The sequence below is a fragment of the Aphelocoma coerulescens genome, chromosome 3 (genome assembly GCF_041296385.1).
Source record: "Aphelocoma coerulescens isolate FSJ_1873_10779 chromosome 3, UR_Acoe_1.0, whole genome shotgun sequence".
Lineage (NCBI taxonomy): Eukaryota > Metazoa > Chordata > Aves > Passeriformes > Corvidae > Aphelocoma > Aphelocoma coerulescens.
This window is the reverse complement of record NC_091016.1, coordinates 14016492-14034796: the sequence shown is the minus strand read 5'-3', so window position 1 is coordinate 14034796 and position 18305 is coordinate 14016492. Positions and strand designations below refer to the sequence as shown.

The following is an 18305-nucleotide window of genomic DNA, read 5'->3' as shown; positions in this document are numbered from 1 at the left end:
GCAACATGCTGTATTAATAAACAAGCCATCAGGAAGATCTCTGCCTTTTGTACACATGTGAACTCGTTTCTAGGGGAGCTTTAGAAATGTTGACAGTGCTTGTGCCTGTAACACTCCAGGAATGTTCATGGGGTATCTGGAACGTGGAGAATAACATCCTTTTAAATGAATGTGTAAAAACTGATTATTTGAAACTGGTATTTACTTCGTAGCGCTTATTTTTATGAGTTATAAATTGTGCAAGTCTAATACTAATGAATTTCGATATTTTTAATAAGTGGGAAGTGGTGTAATATGTGACATACCTGCTGTTTGGCTTGTCAATGCCCAATTCAAAGTTTCAGGCTTTGACGGGGGACGAGCTGTGCCACGAAACATTTCTGTATTTCTCGAGGCAGCTCTGCGGCTGTGTCAGGTACGTTTGAGCAGGGCTGCTGATGTACTAATGCCCTCAGGAGCGGCAGCCTCTCAGCACCGTGGAGGGGCTGAACCTGAGGGAAGTGAGTGCAGCCGAGTTCATATGCAAAGTGGGGAGAGAGTGGAATTTTCCCAGAATCGAAGCAGAAAGAACAGGTTTTCATCCTGTGTCTGTAAAGTAAAGCCTTAAAGGTCTGGGAGGCCTCAGAGAGCCTGGGGTAGATGAGTGGAGAACGGGCCCTGGAGAGAAACAGGGGAACATTGTTTTGTAGTGCTCGAAGCTTGGGCCCAGACAGAGAAGGAGGAGGAAATTGGCTGCAAAGGAGAGTCCATAATTTCTGTGAGGGAGTGGAAGAGAACGGAGTGCACTACTTAGATGTCTCTGGCCTCATTCCAGAGAATGGAAATAAAGACAAGAAAGTGCCTGTGAGCATTTATTGCTTTGTCCTTTTGTGTGTTCTTATGTGGCCTGAAGCAAAGGAAAAAAAAAAATTTTAGGAGTTCCTTAAAGAAAAAAAAAAAAAATCTTTGTCTCAGTTCAACCATCCTCTATCTGCAAGGACGGGGACCTGAGTTCACACAGGCTGGAACAGGAAGTGTAAATCTCCACACAATACTGCATAAAAATGCAATCACATGTGATGGCTGAACCATTCTCAGTATGCTGCTGTCAACTCTGTCCTCCCTGCTCCCCACTTTGTGTGCAGCAGCCCCTCCATGTGCCCATGCTGGTGCTCACCTGGCCTTTGGAGAGCTTAGTCCGACCCACTGTGGGGTTTTTGTTTTTTCTGGATGAGTTTTCTGCTGGTTTAGTGAGAGGAACTGGGTAGTGAAAGAAGAGCCAGTAAAGTGCCATGGCTGGTGCAAGGCAGGAGCCTGTGGCTGGAAAAGTGGGATGCAGGTAGGAGATGTGTTAGGAGACAGGCACTGTCTGACGGGCTGCAGGGTCAGGCAGAGGTTGTTCAGTTGTGCCTCTGCTCTGGATGAGGGCCATGAGGAGGAACGGGTGTTCCTGGGACCCCTCATGCTTCTCATGCCCTGCAGGAGCTCATGCCCTGTGCTGCAATGTGGCTGCTCCACATGGGCCTGGCTGCCTTTCCTGGCCCTTTCCTGTCCACTACCTGCACCATATTAGAGCTGGAGGGACCTTGCTCCAGGTGGGTTATTGGGCTCTTCAGATAGCTGCCAGCTAGCAAACATCTCCCTTCATGGGGAGCAGAGACTTTTTGCTCAGAGACCATGCAGTAACCTGCTTTGGTCAAATTTCCATCTGTTCTCTCCTGCTGTCCTCTCATCCAGCACTGTGGTATTTCAGGGGCACCCCAAGAAATCGCCTTCTTCCATGTGGAGCACTAGCTGTCCTTTCTAAGCCCAACTTGCATCAAGTTTCCCTTGCTTTGGACTGTTTCTAGCCTCGTGCTGTGGTAGGACTCTCTCTCCTTAGCAGTGAAATGCAAACTCTTAAGTTCATGCTTTCATTTTGGTGATGTGTAAGAAAGATACTGAATAGACTTATTTTTGTGGCATAGGAACATTAGCAAAGGTTTTATAAGACCATCAATCGTTGTTGGAAGTTTAGAAGAGAATTAAAGTGTGGCCAGACCTCCTCCTAACCTGTGTAAGAGCTGCCCTTACTCCGTATAGTTATACTAAAAATAAATCCCCTCTTGCAACAGTGTCATAATGCCTTGCATGCGTGTGTGCTCCTGTGTGCTCGTGTTTGTTTTCATGTGCTGTAAACCCCAAGATAGAATCTCCTGGTTTATAAGGGCTAATAATTTGTTCCCAAATTTAACAAGGTGCTTAATCATATGGCTTTCTTTAACTTGATTTAATTACAAGTAGATTGTGTACTTAAAGTTAGGCTTGCACTTAAATACCTTCCTGAACCGAGGTGCATCCTTTTTGGTATCACTCTGTCAATGTATTTAATGGACATGGAGAATTTATGGGCCTTACTGAGGAGCATTTATGCACATGTGATCCTGTGATAGCTGGAGTAGGTGATAGCAGCTCAGGGCTAAGTTCTCAGTTATGACTGGCTGTAAGTTTCCATAAGACTTCTCCAATACCTCTTTATTTTTGTTGAATTTTTGATGTAATAAAAGACGAATTCTATAATTATGATTTGTTGTCTGTCCTACTTAGTTTTGTAGTATTTTTTAAAAAAAGTTTTATAATGCGAGTTATGTTCAAGAAATCAAATTGTGTGGCAGAACTTGAAAATTCCTTTTTATTATATTCAATTTGAAATAACTATTGTTGTTTGTTAAGAGTGCACCAGATTGCTTTGGGATACAAAGCTCTCACTGCCCAGTACTTTCTGAGAAGGAAAAAAAAAAAGCTGTATCAAGTTTTTTGCAATTAAAAATCTGGAAAAACTTGTTTAAGAAACTATTAGCCCAAGAACATGCATCTTTTGTCAGTATAATACGCAGCTCTGAATACAACTCTTTTTATCAAGAGTGCAGTGTTTCATATTTAATCAACGTAAAATTGAGTGCTTCCCTCACATGAATGTAACACAGATCAAGTCTCAGCCAAAGCAAATAAAAGAATGAATGCTTTGTTAATCATCCATAACTAATTTGTGCATACACAGAAAAAATGAAATCTGTTTTTGACAAGACCTTTTTCATAGGAACAGCAAGGGAGGATTGAACATGTAATGTGCATTAGTAATAGGGAATAGCAATGGGAAGATCTGAGATGTTTGCCTCAGACGACTTCTATTTCTTGATAGTAACAGTATTTAACAGAAACCTAAGATAAGAGAAGGGTGGGTTTTTAAGTTGTTTGCCAAAATGTAATTAGACAAACCTGTGCTGAAGCAGACATAGATGGATTCTTGTATGCCTTGCCATATATTCGTAAGTATTGCAGGGAACTGCCACATATCTCTGTGACAAACTCAGCTAATAGATAATACACAGTGAAGAAAATGTTAAATGCATTGCTTCTTTGCACAGGCAATATGATTGTGTTGCTCTAGTGACAGTGTGGTTATGGTTGATGGGGCAGCTTCATTACAAGCCCCTGTTTTCAGGCTATTGCAGCTTTAACAAAAAAAAATTCACCCATTCGACTGAAATTTTCTATGCTTGTCAGCCTTGAGGTGAATTTTACTTTAGGTACAAAGTTAGAAGAAATCCATTTAGCTATTTTCCTGATTGAAACAAATTTGGAGGGAGGGAGGGAGAGAGGGATGGATGGGATTTCAAAAACTTGAGGTTTATGTTTATTGCTGAGATGCATTTTGGAATGCTTTATGTTTATCCTTGCGGTTGTATGTACACTGCATTGTTTATAAACATAGATAAAAATAAATAACTGCACCTGCACCACACACTATTCTCACTGCTGTGTGTGCACAGGGTGTGAGCGCTGACATGTCTGACATGTGTGAGCACATCCCTATTCCAGCTTCACACAGATGTGAATTTTCAGCTGCCTCCCTTTTGCCCTGGTTCTATTCCCACCCTTTGCACCCTGCTTCTTCCTGCCTACGTCATACTCAACCCACCCATCAGCAGGATGACACTGGTGAGATCCACAGACCCTGGTTTTTTTCTCCCTGCTGAACTCTGCAGAGCGGCGTGCTGCACTCGGGAACCATCCCCTGCCAGCCACACTGCTCTGACATAACAGCTGGGAGGAGACTTGCATATTAAAGCTGTATCACCAAGGTTTTGCCCCTGATAGTGAGCTGCAGGTTTGGATAATAGAAAGAGTAATAAAGTGACACAGGCAGGAGAACTGTCTGTTGGAATGGGGACGTTCCAGAGTGGTTGTTGTGATGAGGATCACAGCCACAGAGCTGAGGGCAGTGGTGGCTTTGCAGTGTTTCCCTGTGGTGGCAGTGGGAGATACAGGGAGACAGAAGAGCAACAGCAGGTCCAGCAATTTTTTGAGGCACTTTTCCAATTGTATTGTATCCTGTTGTTGTTATGTATTCTGGTGATTTTGGCGCATGCTGTGAAGCTGTGAGCAAGATGCAAGACAATAAAAAAAGCACAGTCATGAATTTAATAATGGAGATACATTCATGTTGCAGTAATATTGCTGACATGTCCACTCTGAATAACACTGTGCTGTCTTTTTTGAAGTGGCCTTTTAGCCTAACTCTAAGATATTCCCAAAGTGATCAGTAATTTGACCTGGAGTCTCTGGTTCTGCCCAGGAGAATGTTCGTGGTGTGAGCATCACTGCTCAGCACGCAGCCATCAGGCATTACGGACCATTCAGCCATTTGCTCTGGGCTTTTGCAGTTAAGGTTCGACTTCCAGTACAGAAAAAATATTATGTAAGAGTCCTAACATCTTCCATTGACACTCTTGCAAGTTTTTCTCTGTCATAAGCCTTGCAAACTTTGTCATTTAACATTGTGTATTCACTCTGGGGAAGTTATCCTCAGATGATAACAACTGGTTGATGACACACTGGTATTTTTCAAATCCCATTTTAACAGGTTTTATCTATGCTAAATAACCAAGTCTTTCTGTGGAAAGATGAAGGAAAGTATGTAAGGTTGTTGGAGCAGTTAATCTTTTCACCTTGTTTCTTCTTCAAGGAGTTTTACCTCAAACTTGCTTCCTTGTTGGAGATTACAAAGTAGCTGAATAATGTGCTTATGTTTGCAAGTTTGTTTAAATAATCCAGAGTTAATTCTGGGGTCTGTATCACATGCCTTCCGGCATGGTATTTTTTTCCTCAGGACAAGGTTTGCAGATGGGCACAGCCTGAGGTACAGAACTTTAGATCTTTCAGTAACTGTTCTTAATATTATATTGAATTCACATTAAATATTGACTCCTGAGGTTGAGGTATTATTTTAAGCCCACCTTTTAAACATTAAGGATTCTGGGTATTTGTTTTGAAGTGACATCAAGACAGAGTAAGGCAATTTAGAGACTGGAATGGAAAGAGAAAAGAAGCTGTAATCAACAGAAGAGCTTTTCACATCAGAAACCAACAATGAATAGCTAACTAGTTTATTCTTTTTTTTAAAAAAAATTATTTCTCCTTTAAAGACTGACTTCTGTTAGGGGACACTAGCTGGACATCTCTCTTGTGTAGTTACTTGAAGGTGCAGCAGCACCATTCATGGGAGACCTCTGCACACAGCAGAGGAGTGAATCATAACCATGGAGGCTTCGTGTCAGGCAAAGTAGAGCTGAAGTGCCAGGCATTGGTAGGTGAGCTTAAATGTAAATTTTGTAACAGGTATTGCCTATTATTTTAAAACAAAAACCAGAGAACAACCTGTGAGTCCTTTTAGTCAATACATGAACAAGTGTGGAGTTATGAGCTGCTAAGCAGTAAATAGAGTCATGGTTATCAAGTCAGCTCCCCTGTTCTCCCCTTGGAAAGAGGAGGTCACGCAAAATAAGTGTGTTTCTTACTCCAGAGTCTGTGAAAAGTTTAGGAGCTAACTTTATCATCTGCTGTTTCTCCTTCTTTAGCATTAGGTAAATTATCTGTATTTCTACTTTGTACTGAAGCTAACTCTACAGAAATACTATACAGTTATACAACAAACCCTTCAAAAGTGGGGGGGAACATGAACCGGGGGAATGCTGTCTGGAAGTGCCTCAGCTGAGGCAGAGCATGGGAGCTGCTCCCGGAGGCAGAGAGCACACTGTGAGGGATCCAGCGGTGCTCAGCTCCCAGGAAATGAGGCACTCTTGTGTTTTGCCAAACTGCCAGCCCTGCATGCAGTGCTTTTCCCAACAGCCTCACCTGCCACGTGTCACAGCAGCTCAAGCCTAGACTTCCTTAAATCTGCTCCTTTGAGAGGAAAGGTTTGAGAACTTAAACAGCCAGTTGGTGATAATAAGTTTCTCTGCCAACTTCAGTTGAACTTTCACGAGCTTTTGGCCCACATCCATGGCAAAATAAAACTGTGCAGGCATTTACAGTAGGAATTACTCTTATAGCTTTTGTAATATAAAAATTATTTTGTCTCGATGGCTTTTGCTTGCTAATGATTACTATGTAGTAGTTCACACAGGCTTGCACACAGCTGTAGCCTGTACCTTAGCAGACCTGGGGAAGATGGGCACATCCCTGGCTGCTGTAGCATTTGGGGAAAGGAAAGGAATGGACAGTCTTTAATGTGGAGTGATCCTAACAGGAGAGAGTGAATGGCCATGAAAGGGAAGCAGAACCATTAGGGCATTAGAGAGCTCAGCATGTTGGGATCTAGACTTTGCAGGAAAGGATAGCATTTTGTAGCTGCTAAGGGAAACTGGATAGTCAAGTATTCCAGGGCTCCTGAGCAGTACAGCACAAGCTGTAACTCTGCAAACACAAGTAAAAATTCATGTACTTTGCAAAGATACAGTAATGCTTGCATTGAGTGCAATGACAGTCTGAGTTTAGCTGATGAAAGGCATCTAACAGTAAATTTAAACCTGTCAGTATAGAAGAAGAGAAACTTGCACAGCATCTCTAGAGGAAGTGATCTGAAAGAGCAAAAAAGCTACAAATACTAAAGTGAATGTTTCCCAGATCAGTTATCAATCTCCTGTATCCTTCTGTGGGAGACTGTTCAGGAATTGTTCCTGCTTTACTAACCAGTCTAAGGGAAAAAGCAATTGAGGATGTTATGAATAGACACATAAAGGAGTTATCCACATCCTATGCAAGCTTCAGTATTTCAGAGTTCAATAGTTATCTGCTACTTGCTAAAATTACCCAGCTCTCCTGTAATTTTTTTCTCTGTTGTCCTTTGTAAGCAGCAAGCCCACTTTAGAAGGGGATACCTGTCTCATACACATGGTCTATTAATAAATTGCTCAACTAAAATTTTGATTGTGCACCTATTTCGCCATCTGTCCTGTAGTTGTCTAAGAAGCTTGATAGTATTTTTTGCTAGAAAAACAGAACCTGTGAATTTTGGTGTTATTGTGCATGGTGTAGATGAATTGCCTCAATTTAATAGGTATTGTTTCTCTTTCTAAACTTCCTGTCTGATGTTAATCATTGGAGATTTCCAGAGTCTGTGAATGCAGAGGATTAGCCTGTGGAGATGAATGGTTTGTTGTTACCTACAGCAGGTCAGTTGAGCACACCCACGGATATGATTTTGGTCAGAAAGAACCTTTCACTACATGCCTCAGTCTCTCGGGGTGCCAGTGAAATCTCATGGGGCTGTAAGGAAACAGAAGCTGAAGTAGCATATAGTGTTTTCTCTTTGCTTACTGAAATTATTGTCTCTGCTTGTGCTACGTAAGAAACAATGTGTGGTGCTTCCAATATAATGATTCATCAATGTAGATGTGCTGTTAATACCATTATGTTGGTGTTTTTGAAGGAGCCTTTGAGCTTTAACTTAAGATATGACCAGTATGATAAATAGTTTGGTACAAGGGCTTTCGTTCTGACAAGGACAAAGGTCACTTTATGAGGATAACAAATATCTATTTCTATAATTAAGGGTAGCTGTTTCAACATTTAAAGATGTTTTGTTTCATTCTGAGCCCTCATGTCTACGGCTCCAATCTTTCTGGTATGTGCAGAATTTTTTAAACATTAAATTCTCCATTCAAATGCATCATAATTCTTAATAATGTTCTGGATACCTCGAACCATTATTTGCTTTTAAACAAGTTTTCAGCAGAGATCGTGCTGCCTTCATTCGGTCCTCCAAATCTCCCATCCGCCTGTCTAAATTATTTTAACTGACATAGTTTCTAATTTACTCTCTCCAGTTGAGAGAGCTCCCTGTAGCTTGTCTATTTTAGCATTTAATTGCTGTATACTCTCCCAAATTAAATTCTGTAGTGATCCATTTTGCTCCGCTGGTGAAGCAGTGATCTTTTCATCTGAGCAAGATGGTGCGTGCGGCTCAGGCGCAGGGCTGGCATCCCACGCTGGGAGAGGGAGAGCCTTCCAGCTCCTCTCTGGAGCTGGGTGGGGCCTGCAGGGGCAGTGGGCTTTGTGTCAGGGGACAGCTTTCCTCCAAAACAGTCTCCTTTAATTCTGAAGCCAAAGGAGAGGGAAACCCATTGTCTCTCTCAATGAGTTTTTAGGGCTAGACAAATTGCTTTGTCAATTATTTTCTGCCAAAGTTTGCTCCTCCTTAAAATCTGCCTATCTTTGGGGGCCTTTTAGCATTTGCTTTTGTAAAAGATGAAAAAGCAGCCCCTAAAAATATTATGTTGTACATTTTCCTTGTCTATGATAAAGACAATAAAAATGATTGTTCCTTTTGACAAAATAATATCCAGTAAGGAAACTTGTTGTCTTCCCCAGTTAGGTCTTTTTTGGTTAACGTTTGTACAGTGATTATTAACTACTTAATATATTTCTATTAAGGAGGTACCATTTACTATCTAAATAATTAAGAACTTCACTACTTTTTGATCTGGTTTCTGCTGAATGGAAATGTTGTCCTGTTATTGCTCAATATGTGTGTGTGGAAAGGAGGCCACTGGAGCCTCGGGGGTTACAGACAGCGCAGCAGGGTCACAGCTCTGCGTAGGCAAGCTGAGTTCAGGTGTGCAGAGGTAAAACATATCCTGCTGATTTCTCTGGGGGGACTCTTTCCCCAGCCCAAATAACCCAGAGGAATATACCCCATGAAGAAAACCCAGCCAATATTTTGATTCTGTGTAACTCTAGAAGCTTGGAGGCAGTTTAACAGGAAATACAAAGCTGTTTCTTACTTATTTGCACCTCTTACATTAATCTTGAAGAAGACGTGCCAGTCAGTTGGTAAGTACAGGATACAAGGTCATTAAAAATACATTTTTAAGGAAAGAGGACCACATAAAATTCACATTACAGCGTTATTTGTCTCTCCTATAAATTAAGAATCTGAGTTCAGACCTTTCATGGGAAGGTGTTAATCTTTTGGCTTGCTTCCTTTGGAACAGAGTTGGGCACTCTTTAATAGTGTGATGTGTCTGTCATCTGTGATCATCATCTCCCAAGTAAAAATGAGCTGTTTCTTTTGCAGCTGTAGGCCAAGCTCTCTGCTCTTAGTTCCTTAAGAGTATTTTAGTCCTGTTTGCTGTGAAAGGACTGCTTTAGTAGGGAAAGATGGGGATGATTCCTAGACAAGGCCCATGGTACATAGCATTGCTCCACATTGTTCCCATTGTAGAAGGAGATCAGGCTGTGGGAATCCTTTATGCCAGGCAGATATTTATAGAAGGGTGGCACTTCCTGTGTAGTAAGTTTTGGGATGCCTGACACTGCTCAGAGTCAGGAATGGTATGGCAGGGAATAATACATGGTTGCATTACTGCAAAGGAATTTGTGTGATAAATGGGTCTGGCCCTGTATCTGGGACAGTTAATGCAGCTTCACTGGCTTCATTTGAACTGACTGCAGTTTTGCCAGTGTTAATTTTTCCTTCTCTGGCCCCAAACTTTGTAATATGATGGCTATTTGAGGGTTTGTGGAAGTAACTTAAAATGCTGGGGAGGGATAGTGTTGGGGACTGCTCCTTGAAAAACCATCCACAGCTTTTCGAAACCCTGTTTGCAGCCTGTGTCTGTGCGTGTGCTGTAGGTCCCCAGGCTTTGGCAGAGCCGAGTGCAAGGGGAGAGCTTGTCTGAGCCTGGCCCTGCACTCGCAGCTTGTGATTCCTGTGGCTTCAGATTGACTGGAATTTGTCTTTTTGATGGCACCAGTGAATTGCACTTCTGTTGGTATCTGAGGTGACAGTGTTTTTAAAGTCTGTGCAAACACAAACAGTGTCCTTAGAAGTTGGGAACTACCTGAGTTCATTATTACTAATGTTCTTCTGTACAAAAAAGGAACACAACTGCATATTGCTTGCTCTACATATTTCTTTGTCTGAATCAGAAGTCAAAGTACTCCAGAGTATTAGGAAATCTTTCAGTTTTCTGTATTAATTTTTGTTTTGCTAGCTTCAAGATCTTCTTATTCCAGATTTTTAATAATTTGCTCAAATTTTTCCTAAAGTACCAGGATGCACAAGTATCAGCTACTCAGTGGGCTCAGTGCAGAGCCAGCCACATGCTTCATCCTGCTGCTTTGCCAGCTGGGAACAGCTGATACAACTTGATATACTGCCCACATAGGGTTTTTTCACCCAGAATAATGGTGTATGTTTGAGGCATTTCAGGGGCTGTAGGGAGTAGGAGGAGGAGACTGTCAAGGGGAGTGAATCTGCTTGTGAGAGAAAAGCGTAGAATACAAAAGCAGAAAATCCCCAGCATAGGTGAGAATAATGGAGAAGTATTGCTGTGTGTTTATGTGCAGGTTTTACTCTTCTTAAGTGGACTATAATGATCAGTTTTGCAAACAAAGTACTTTTAGAATAATGTACAGGTTTCTCAGAGCCTTTAGTTGACCCAGCACGGCCATTATTCTGTCATGCTAGAAGACAGGCTGCTGTAGTTTCTGCTAACATACCAAGTAGTTATATTTTTAATCATTTATTAATGATTTCTAGGAGAATGGCACTTTTTTTTCCAGTGTGCTGCTTCACTTGCTAGAACTATACAGTAATAAACATGAAACAACAGAAAATGGTTGTTAACCAGTGCTCCATGTATTCTCTTAGAAGTCCAGCAGTGCCCTTTCTCAGTCTCAGTAGGATGTTTGAGCTGGAAGATAACATAGAAGTACTTGTATTTTACTGGCATTGTATGTTACCTTCTGTCTTTCTGCAATTCAGATATCATAGCTGATTTTATTTGCATAATGCATTGCCTTTCTTAAAAGTAAAGGGTTTCCAAATTACTGTTTTCCTACAGAATGTGCTCCATCTTCACTGTTGAGTGTTGTATTTTGTCACCTCTCTTTATTATTGATTGGATTGTTTCTCTCTTGTAACTTCAAAATTGACTTTTCATGCCACCCTTTCACAAAACAGGATGTGGCAACCCTGGCAGTCACATGTATGTTAAACACCTGGAGGCATAACAGAGCCTTACACATTTTAAACCTTGATTATATGGGCAAAAGCAGAAAAGTTGAGCAATTAAAACATTTGCATTGGGATTCCTGCTCGACTTTCCACAAAAATCCACATGCTCACATGAGACACAAGTAACATCAGATCAGACTTTTACTGTTAAATGGATGTTATGTACTCAGTATCCTACCAAAGTGTGCTTCTCTTTGGAATAACTCATTCCAGCCTACTGCTCACCTGGTTCTGTCTACCCTGCTTGTAGATTTGCTGTCTACTCCATTCTTGGATTATTTTCTCTACTAATTTAAGAATTATTTAACCTTCTGCAAGAAAATGGCTCTGTGTTTCTGGGGTAACTCAGATTCTATTACATGAAGCATGTATTTCTTTTTGAAGAAAATGCTACAATATTTGTAAGAATTGATTATTATTGTGTTCTGGCATCCAAGGACAATTTTTAGAAGTTGTCTGTGTGTCAGAGTAGAAGATACAATCTGTTGTAAAATCAGTCATGGACCTAAGCACTTTGAGAATATTCTTTTAAGGTGCAAAAAGTTTTTCCCCCTCTACTTACATAGCTAAAACCACGTAAGGCCAAACCTGTAAAGCTTAAAAGGAGGAAACATTGCAACACTTGTAACACTCTTCCCTTTCTGGGAGAACAGGAGGATGTGCTTAACCTCACATGTGAAGCCAAATAAGACTTGAAAGATCAGGCGCTGTCTATTTTTGTTTGGGTTTGGGGGTTTTAGTTGGGTTCTTTTTGTATGATAAACTTACAAATTCAGATTTTTGTAGGCAATTGGAACCTGGAAAGTAAACTTTTGTCTTTGGCCCACAAAAATGTTAAGAGATTTATTCATTTCTTAGGAAGACTGAACTCGATTGCCAAGTGTATCTTATTCTTCAGAGCACATCAGGATATGCAGTGATAGGAAAATCTTCTTGCTCATGGCTGGCTTTTTCCCTTTGTCCTGGCACACAGCTGCCTGCATTCTTGTCTCCCTTTTCGTCTACATCAGCTAACCCCGGAAGATTTCATTAGGAATTGCTGATGATCATCTTCACTGTGAGAACTTAACCTCTTCCTTATTCATGTCTCTTATTCATTCTCTGATCCAGATAATCTGAAGGTGCAAATGACAAGATGATAATTTGTACAATAAGTAGATACTAAGTGAAAATGTAATTTCACATCATTTCAAAATTCTTCTGCCTTGATATGTGTCCACCATCTGCATGCTTGCAAGTTCAATCTTGTGTTCTTTCTCTTCACTTCAGAACCATCATTGAATTGGAAATTGGGTTGGCTTATCTTGTTTGCTTTGACTTTTTTAGTAAAATCACCTTGATAAAGATATGCATCTGACATAACAGATAAGATGGTGTGTTTGTAACAAGAGAAAGTAGCCCAAGTACCCCTATTTTTCGGAGTCACTGAAGCATCTTGGTGTTCCCTATGATGATTCCCCCAAGGGACCTTGTGGGAGGTCTGTGTGTTGCTCTCATGGCATTGGGTGCATGTAACAGGTGAGCCAGCACTGAGAAGGCATTTGTAGCTACACAAGGAAATAAATCCAGGTCTTTGTTGAATTGGGGAAATTCACAGCTGCTGAGAAGTGGTTTTCATAGACTGAGAGGAGCACATCAGAATACAGGCATGGTGTGGCTCATCAGTAATTCATCTGGAGGGCTGCAAGCAAGTACCCACATTCATTATTTGTTCTGTCTAAGATCTTGCAAAGATCAACATCTTACTGTCAACATCAACTATTCAAAATCTTCCAAGATGAGTTGTCTAAGATCCTGTTGGGTATAAATGCCTGAACAGGTGCTGCAGTAAACCTTGCATTTGGTATAATGAGTGGTAATGTTAGTTATTCTAAAGGTATGATATCATAACAGATTATTTTTGTTCATACCTGTGTAATAATGCAAACTCCCAGATCGTACTTCCCATTTTACACATTGTCAGAACCTTGGACCTTAATCTTGCTCTATGATTGACAACTGCAGCCGGGGAAAGAGCACTCCTATTGTTTGTGAGAGTCGCATCTGTTCAACTTGATTCAGCTGAGAGTATTTGCATATTCTTAAGTATTTCTTCTGAGAGGGCCTAAATCCTTCTCAAGTGTTTGATGCATTTTTGAAATTCATTCATAAGGTATCTACATGCACTAATAGTTCTGTATAATATTGCTGTGCATAATCTGTCAGATAAGGCTAGTTTTTTAAACAAGGTATTCTTTGGGGATGACATATTACATTCTGACTTATTCTACTGGGCAGAAATGTCAAGTACTTTGAAAAAGGATGCTTGAATGTTTTGATTGAATTAGTATTCTTTATTCAACACAAATTGTCAACTGCAGTAAAATGTAGTCTTATTGTGAGAACATTTTTCAGAAGAATTAATAGCAGGGCTTTTTTGTTTTATTTTTTTTTTTTGTTACAGGAGCTTTATTAAGTATAATCATTCCTTTCCTGTTGATGCTGAGATTAGATAGAACAAGAGAGTAGATTCTTAGATGCATTTTAGATTAATTAGTCTGAATTGTTAAACCATGAGCAACACTTCTATATTGAAATGCAACTTAGGCTTTTCAAATAAAATGTTGGCTTTTATCTTTCTGTATTTTGCTCTTTATTTTTTCCTTGCAAAATTTTTATCAGTATTTTTGGAAGTATTGTCAACTTCCATTTCGGAAACCTGTCACTCTTGATAGGGCATGTACAACACTAATGAGAAGAACCACTGCTGTGAAAAATATTCAGGTATTATATTTGAGCATGGAACACAAACTAGATGACCTCAAACCATTATGTAAAAAAATACATGCATGGTTGAAACCCATGTCTTCCGTAGGCTGGAAGTTTTAGCCCAGAACTATCCAAGTTTGGACAGAGCAAGTCCAGTTTGCTGTGAAAAGAAATGGAAATATTTTCCCAGCAGTTTAACTGGATGTGTGCTGGGGATCTGCTTCAAGCTCAAGCCTTTAAAGACATCCTAGATCTTGTATGGAGCACCACTAATCACAATGGCCAACCTTTTTTTTTTTGTAGTGCACTAAGAAGGTGTTCAAAGTTCCACCACCGTTAGTGACTGACGTAGTTTAAGAAATGGTTTTTTGTAGCTCAACAGGGCCATAGTAATTTTTTGAAAAAACACAGAACCCCAACCCCCCCCTACAGATTTAATAAGTGCATTTTTTGTTTTGTGCACATGCAGGTTTTAGTGTAACAGTGCCTTTTACATTAGCTTTGTTTTTCCTTTGCTTTCAGGAATCTCCTTCTGGACGTAGAAAAGCGCTTGCCACCAGCAGCATCAACATGAAGCAATATGCCAGCCCCATGCCTACACAGACAGATGTCAGGTTAAAATTCAAGCCTTTGTCTAAGAAAGTGGTATCTGCCACACTACAGTTCTCCTTATCTTGTATTTTCCTGAGGGAAGGAAAAGCCACGTAAGTTGTTGTTTGTTGGGGTTTTTTTAAACCAGATAGCCTGCTTTGTGTTGCTTTTCAAAGAATCCTTTGGATAAAGAGCTCTTTCTGTGTAGAATGGTGGAATTTGAGAGTATCCTTCAGCATACCTATCATTCCTGCCATACTTGGTTTCTTAACTGAGTAGAAGTTGTTTCTTGCTCTGATTTCAGCCTTGTGCTCTTCAGAGACAAATGGCTTGTGCTCTACTCTTACAGACATTTTAAGTAACAACAGCTTAAAAGTATCTACAGGTCTGAAATCAACAGGAGTGTATGTTTTATGTGCATATGTGTGTTCATCCAACAATAACCTTGGCAGACTTCAAGGGAGCCCACTGATACTTCACAAAGAATGCAATAAGGACAAAGGCAGTTGGAAGGTGAGGGAGGGTGGAGTCAGAGTTAAGATTTTGGGTTGAGCACAAGAACATCCTGTGGAAGGAGTTCTCTTGGGCACTGATTCCCACTCCCTTTACTCACTCGGTTCACCCTTATTTCAGTGGCCTTTGGAGGGCAGAGGATACCGATTATTTTTGCAGATGCTGTAACCTCTCATGCAATTTCTGTCAGATTCCAGATGTTGGATATTCATGTGGCTGGAGAATGAATTGGTTGTCACAGTCCTGGTTTCAGCAAGGGTGTGCCAGTTTGGGCAAATTTGGAAATATATCCTCTGAGAGAAGGCAGGTTACAACCACCCCTCCCTCAGCAGGTTCAGGAAAAAATAAATTTTCCTCGAAGGAAAGTGAAAGAGATAAAAACTATTTATTTAACAAACACACAGGAAAAGGAAAATAATGCTAAATAATAAAACCTCTTGCTCTGCTGAGAGAAAACCTGGAAAAATTTCAGAGCCCTTCCATAGTCTTTCTCTCCCTCTCCTTGGAGCTGGGACGGGGTGGTGGGCCCACCTCCAGGGCCAAGGCCTCAGTGGAAAGTCCTCCCGATGTATTCTGGTGTTGAAACTGTCCAGCAGGGAAGAAGGGAAAAATCAGAGTCCCAGGAAAACAAAGTTCAGCTCTCTGGAGGAAAAGGAGCTGAAAGCTGGCTGGAAAGAAAGCAAGCTGAGTGTTTCCTTCCTCTCCTGCCACTGCTGTTAGAAGCAAGAGGAGTCTGTATCCCTGTGTCCTTGAAACATGAAAACAAAACTGCAAAACTGCTTTGAAGAGTTTGCTCTTTTTTTTTCCTCTCCTCCCTCTCAGGCTCAGTTTAAAGGCATAGAAAGGCACAAAATTAATTTCTGGGCATAGAACAGTGATATGGGATACAACATCATAAAGTCACCCCAAGACAGAGGGTATTTTTGTTTTTCCTTTCTGTCTCTAAAATATGGCAATGTGAGAATGGCAGAACAAAAAGAGGTAGATGGGGAAACTACTGCTCTAATGGTTCTTCTACCTCTGCTTAAATTTCTTTTTCTCTCCAAAAGACTGACAGTTTACTTCTAGCTTTCAATATTCTGAATGCCTTTGTAGACAATGCCCACTGCAATACAAGTGCCCAAAAAATGTTGCATGAACAGCTTTCCAGGCTGCCATGTTAAAACATTTTGACACAAAAAACTCTTTTGTCTGCATGCTTTGAAAGCCACAGATGCATTCATTACTATTAATTACTATTACTGTTTCCCCTCTCTGATTAACCTGTTGTGAATCACATCTTGGCATACCATATAAGAATGATATTTTGAAGTATTTTGCTGTGATTTAACATGGTTAAAATGCAGCTGAAAATGAGAATGGAAAAGGTCAGTAGCAGATAAGCTATTTAACTTTTTTGGAACAACCAGCATCCATGAACTATACAGTAAATAGCTATATTATGCTGTTTTAGGCCGTAATTCATAACAACTGATCCATTTAGGTTTGCATGTACCTTCTTCTTATTGAAATTGATAGGTGTCAGACTGAAGACCTGTAAGTCAGGTAGATTGTAAGTTATTGACAGGCCTTTCATACTGCCCTGAACAAGGGATCTGAATAAAGCTGCTCTTTGTGAAAGTATTGGTTTCCAGTATGTGTAAATAGACAGTGCCTTACTAACCTTTTTTTTATCTTGTTAATGATTTCAGATATGTAGAAAAGGGATTTTAATTTCTGCAACGGCATCAGGAGTTATAAGTGAATGTAGTGATAGGTATTGGATGCATGTGGGCAGTAGGTCTGGCCAAGCATTTTCACTTTAACCAAAGCAGACCAGGCAAGCATTTACCAGTCTTTCTGGGCTGGTTTAAAATTTTTGGAAGCAGTCATTAGGTTAACTCTTGATGCAAAGCAGTATTTTTTTACCCTTCACAATTTTGTTAATTGAAAACTTTCCCTTCAGAAATTGATACATATTTATGAGTGTATTCATTTTGTTCTTTCACTATATTCAAGATCAGATCTGAGCTCGTAGACCTCCCTGAAGAAAACATCAAAATATTTAAAGGATTTTTAAGAATGCAGTAATATCACATGTGGAATTAACAAGCTGCATTTTAATGCCTGATATGATGTTTGTTATTTAGGGATGAAGACATGCAAAGCCTGGCTAGTTTGATGAGTATGAAACAAGCTGATATTGGTAACCTAGATGATTTTGAGGAAGACAATGAAGAAGATGAAGAAAACAGAGTGAATCAAGAGGAAAAGGCTGCAAAAATTACAGGTTGGTTTTGCCACAGGCATGGTGAAATACAGTGTCCTTTGCTAATTGTCCCATGGTTTTTATCCTTATGCTGTATTTTTATTTCACTTAAAAAAAATCCTAACAACCAAAACAATATTTAGGATAGCTCGATTGAAGAGGAACCCATCCATAACTCAACAAAGTTTAATATTTGTGAATTCAAGAGTGTTGATTTGTGTCTGTGTGTCCTGTTTTTAGGAGAGAATGCACTAAGTAGGTAGCATTTTAGGGAAGCAAAGAACCAGTGTGAACAGAGGAGCAGAAAAAGTGGAGGGAAAGGGTCAGTGAGCCAGGAGACAAGAGGAGAGGGTCAGGTGAAATCATGAAGACAGTTTGTGAGAATAACTGCGAAATGAGTTGTGCCGTGGACAGATGCTGAGGTTCTGCTCAATAACATGGCAATTCCAGGCAGCATATTGCTGCCTTTTGGGTGGGGGTGTCTCATGGAAAAGAAATCAGGAGGCTGTTAAAGGACTTTAACGAATTTGATAGTGAAGTTGTTTGAAGTGAGATAGTGTAACCACATTTGAATTGCTGATGAAAATGCTTAGTGTGTCCAGGATAGCTGAACTAATCGAGGCAAGTCAGATCAGGATGAGATGATGTTAAATTGTTGGTGGAGATCAGTATGTAATACTGCTCCAGATGAGTTCTGTAGGAACTCTTTGTGTAAAGAATCAGGAAGAGAAAATTAACTTCTGGTGCCAGACTTCATGACTTCCAGTGCTCTTTTAAAATGTCTGAAATAAAGGGATCCTTCTCCAAAGTGGGAGAAGAGCATCCCAAGCGGAGAAGTGAATTGTCAAATCTGTTCTTGAAAATTCAGAGGAACATTGGTTC

At 40.3% G+C, this 18305-nt stretch overlaps 1 protein-coding gene across 12 annotated transcripts in view; it reads left to right on the top strand.

The window, feature by feature from the left end:
• EHBP1 (EH domain binding protein 1) overlaps positions 1–18305 on the top strand; it is a 211321-nt gene that overhangs the window by 64131 nt on the left and 128885 nt on the right. For all 12 annotated transcript variants that reach the window (XM_069009118.1, XM_069009117.1, XM_069009112.1 and 9 more), the window contains 2 exons: positions 14594–14775; positions 17305–17444. In XM_069009118.1, the coding sequence (XP_068865219.1) occupies positions 14594–14775; positions 17305–17444 (322 nt within the window). The remainder of the gene's footprint in view (positions 1–14593; positions 14776–17304; positions 17445–18305) is intronic.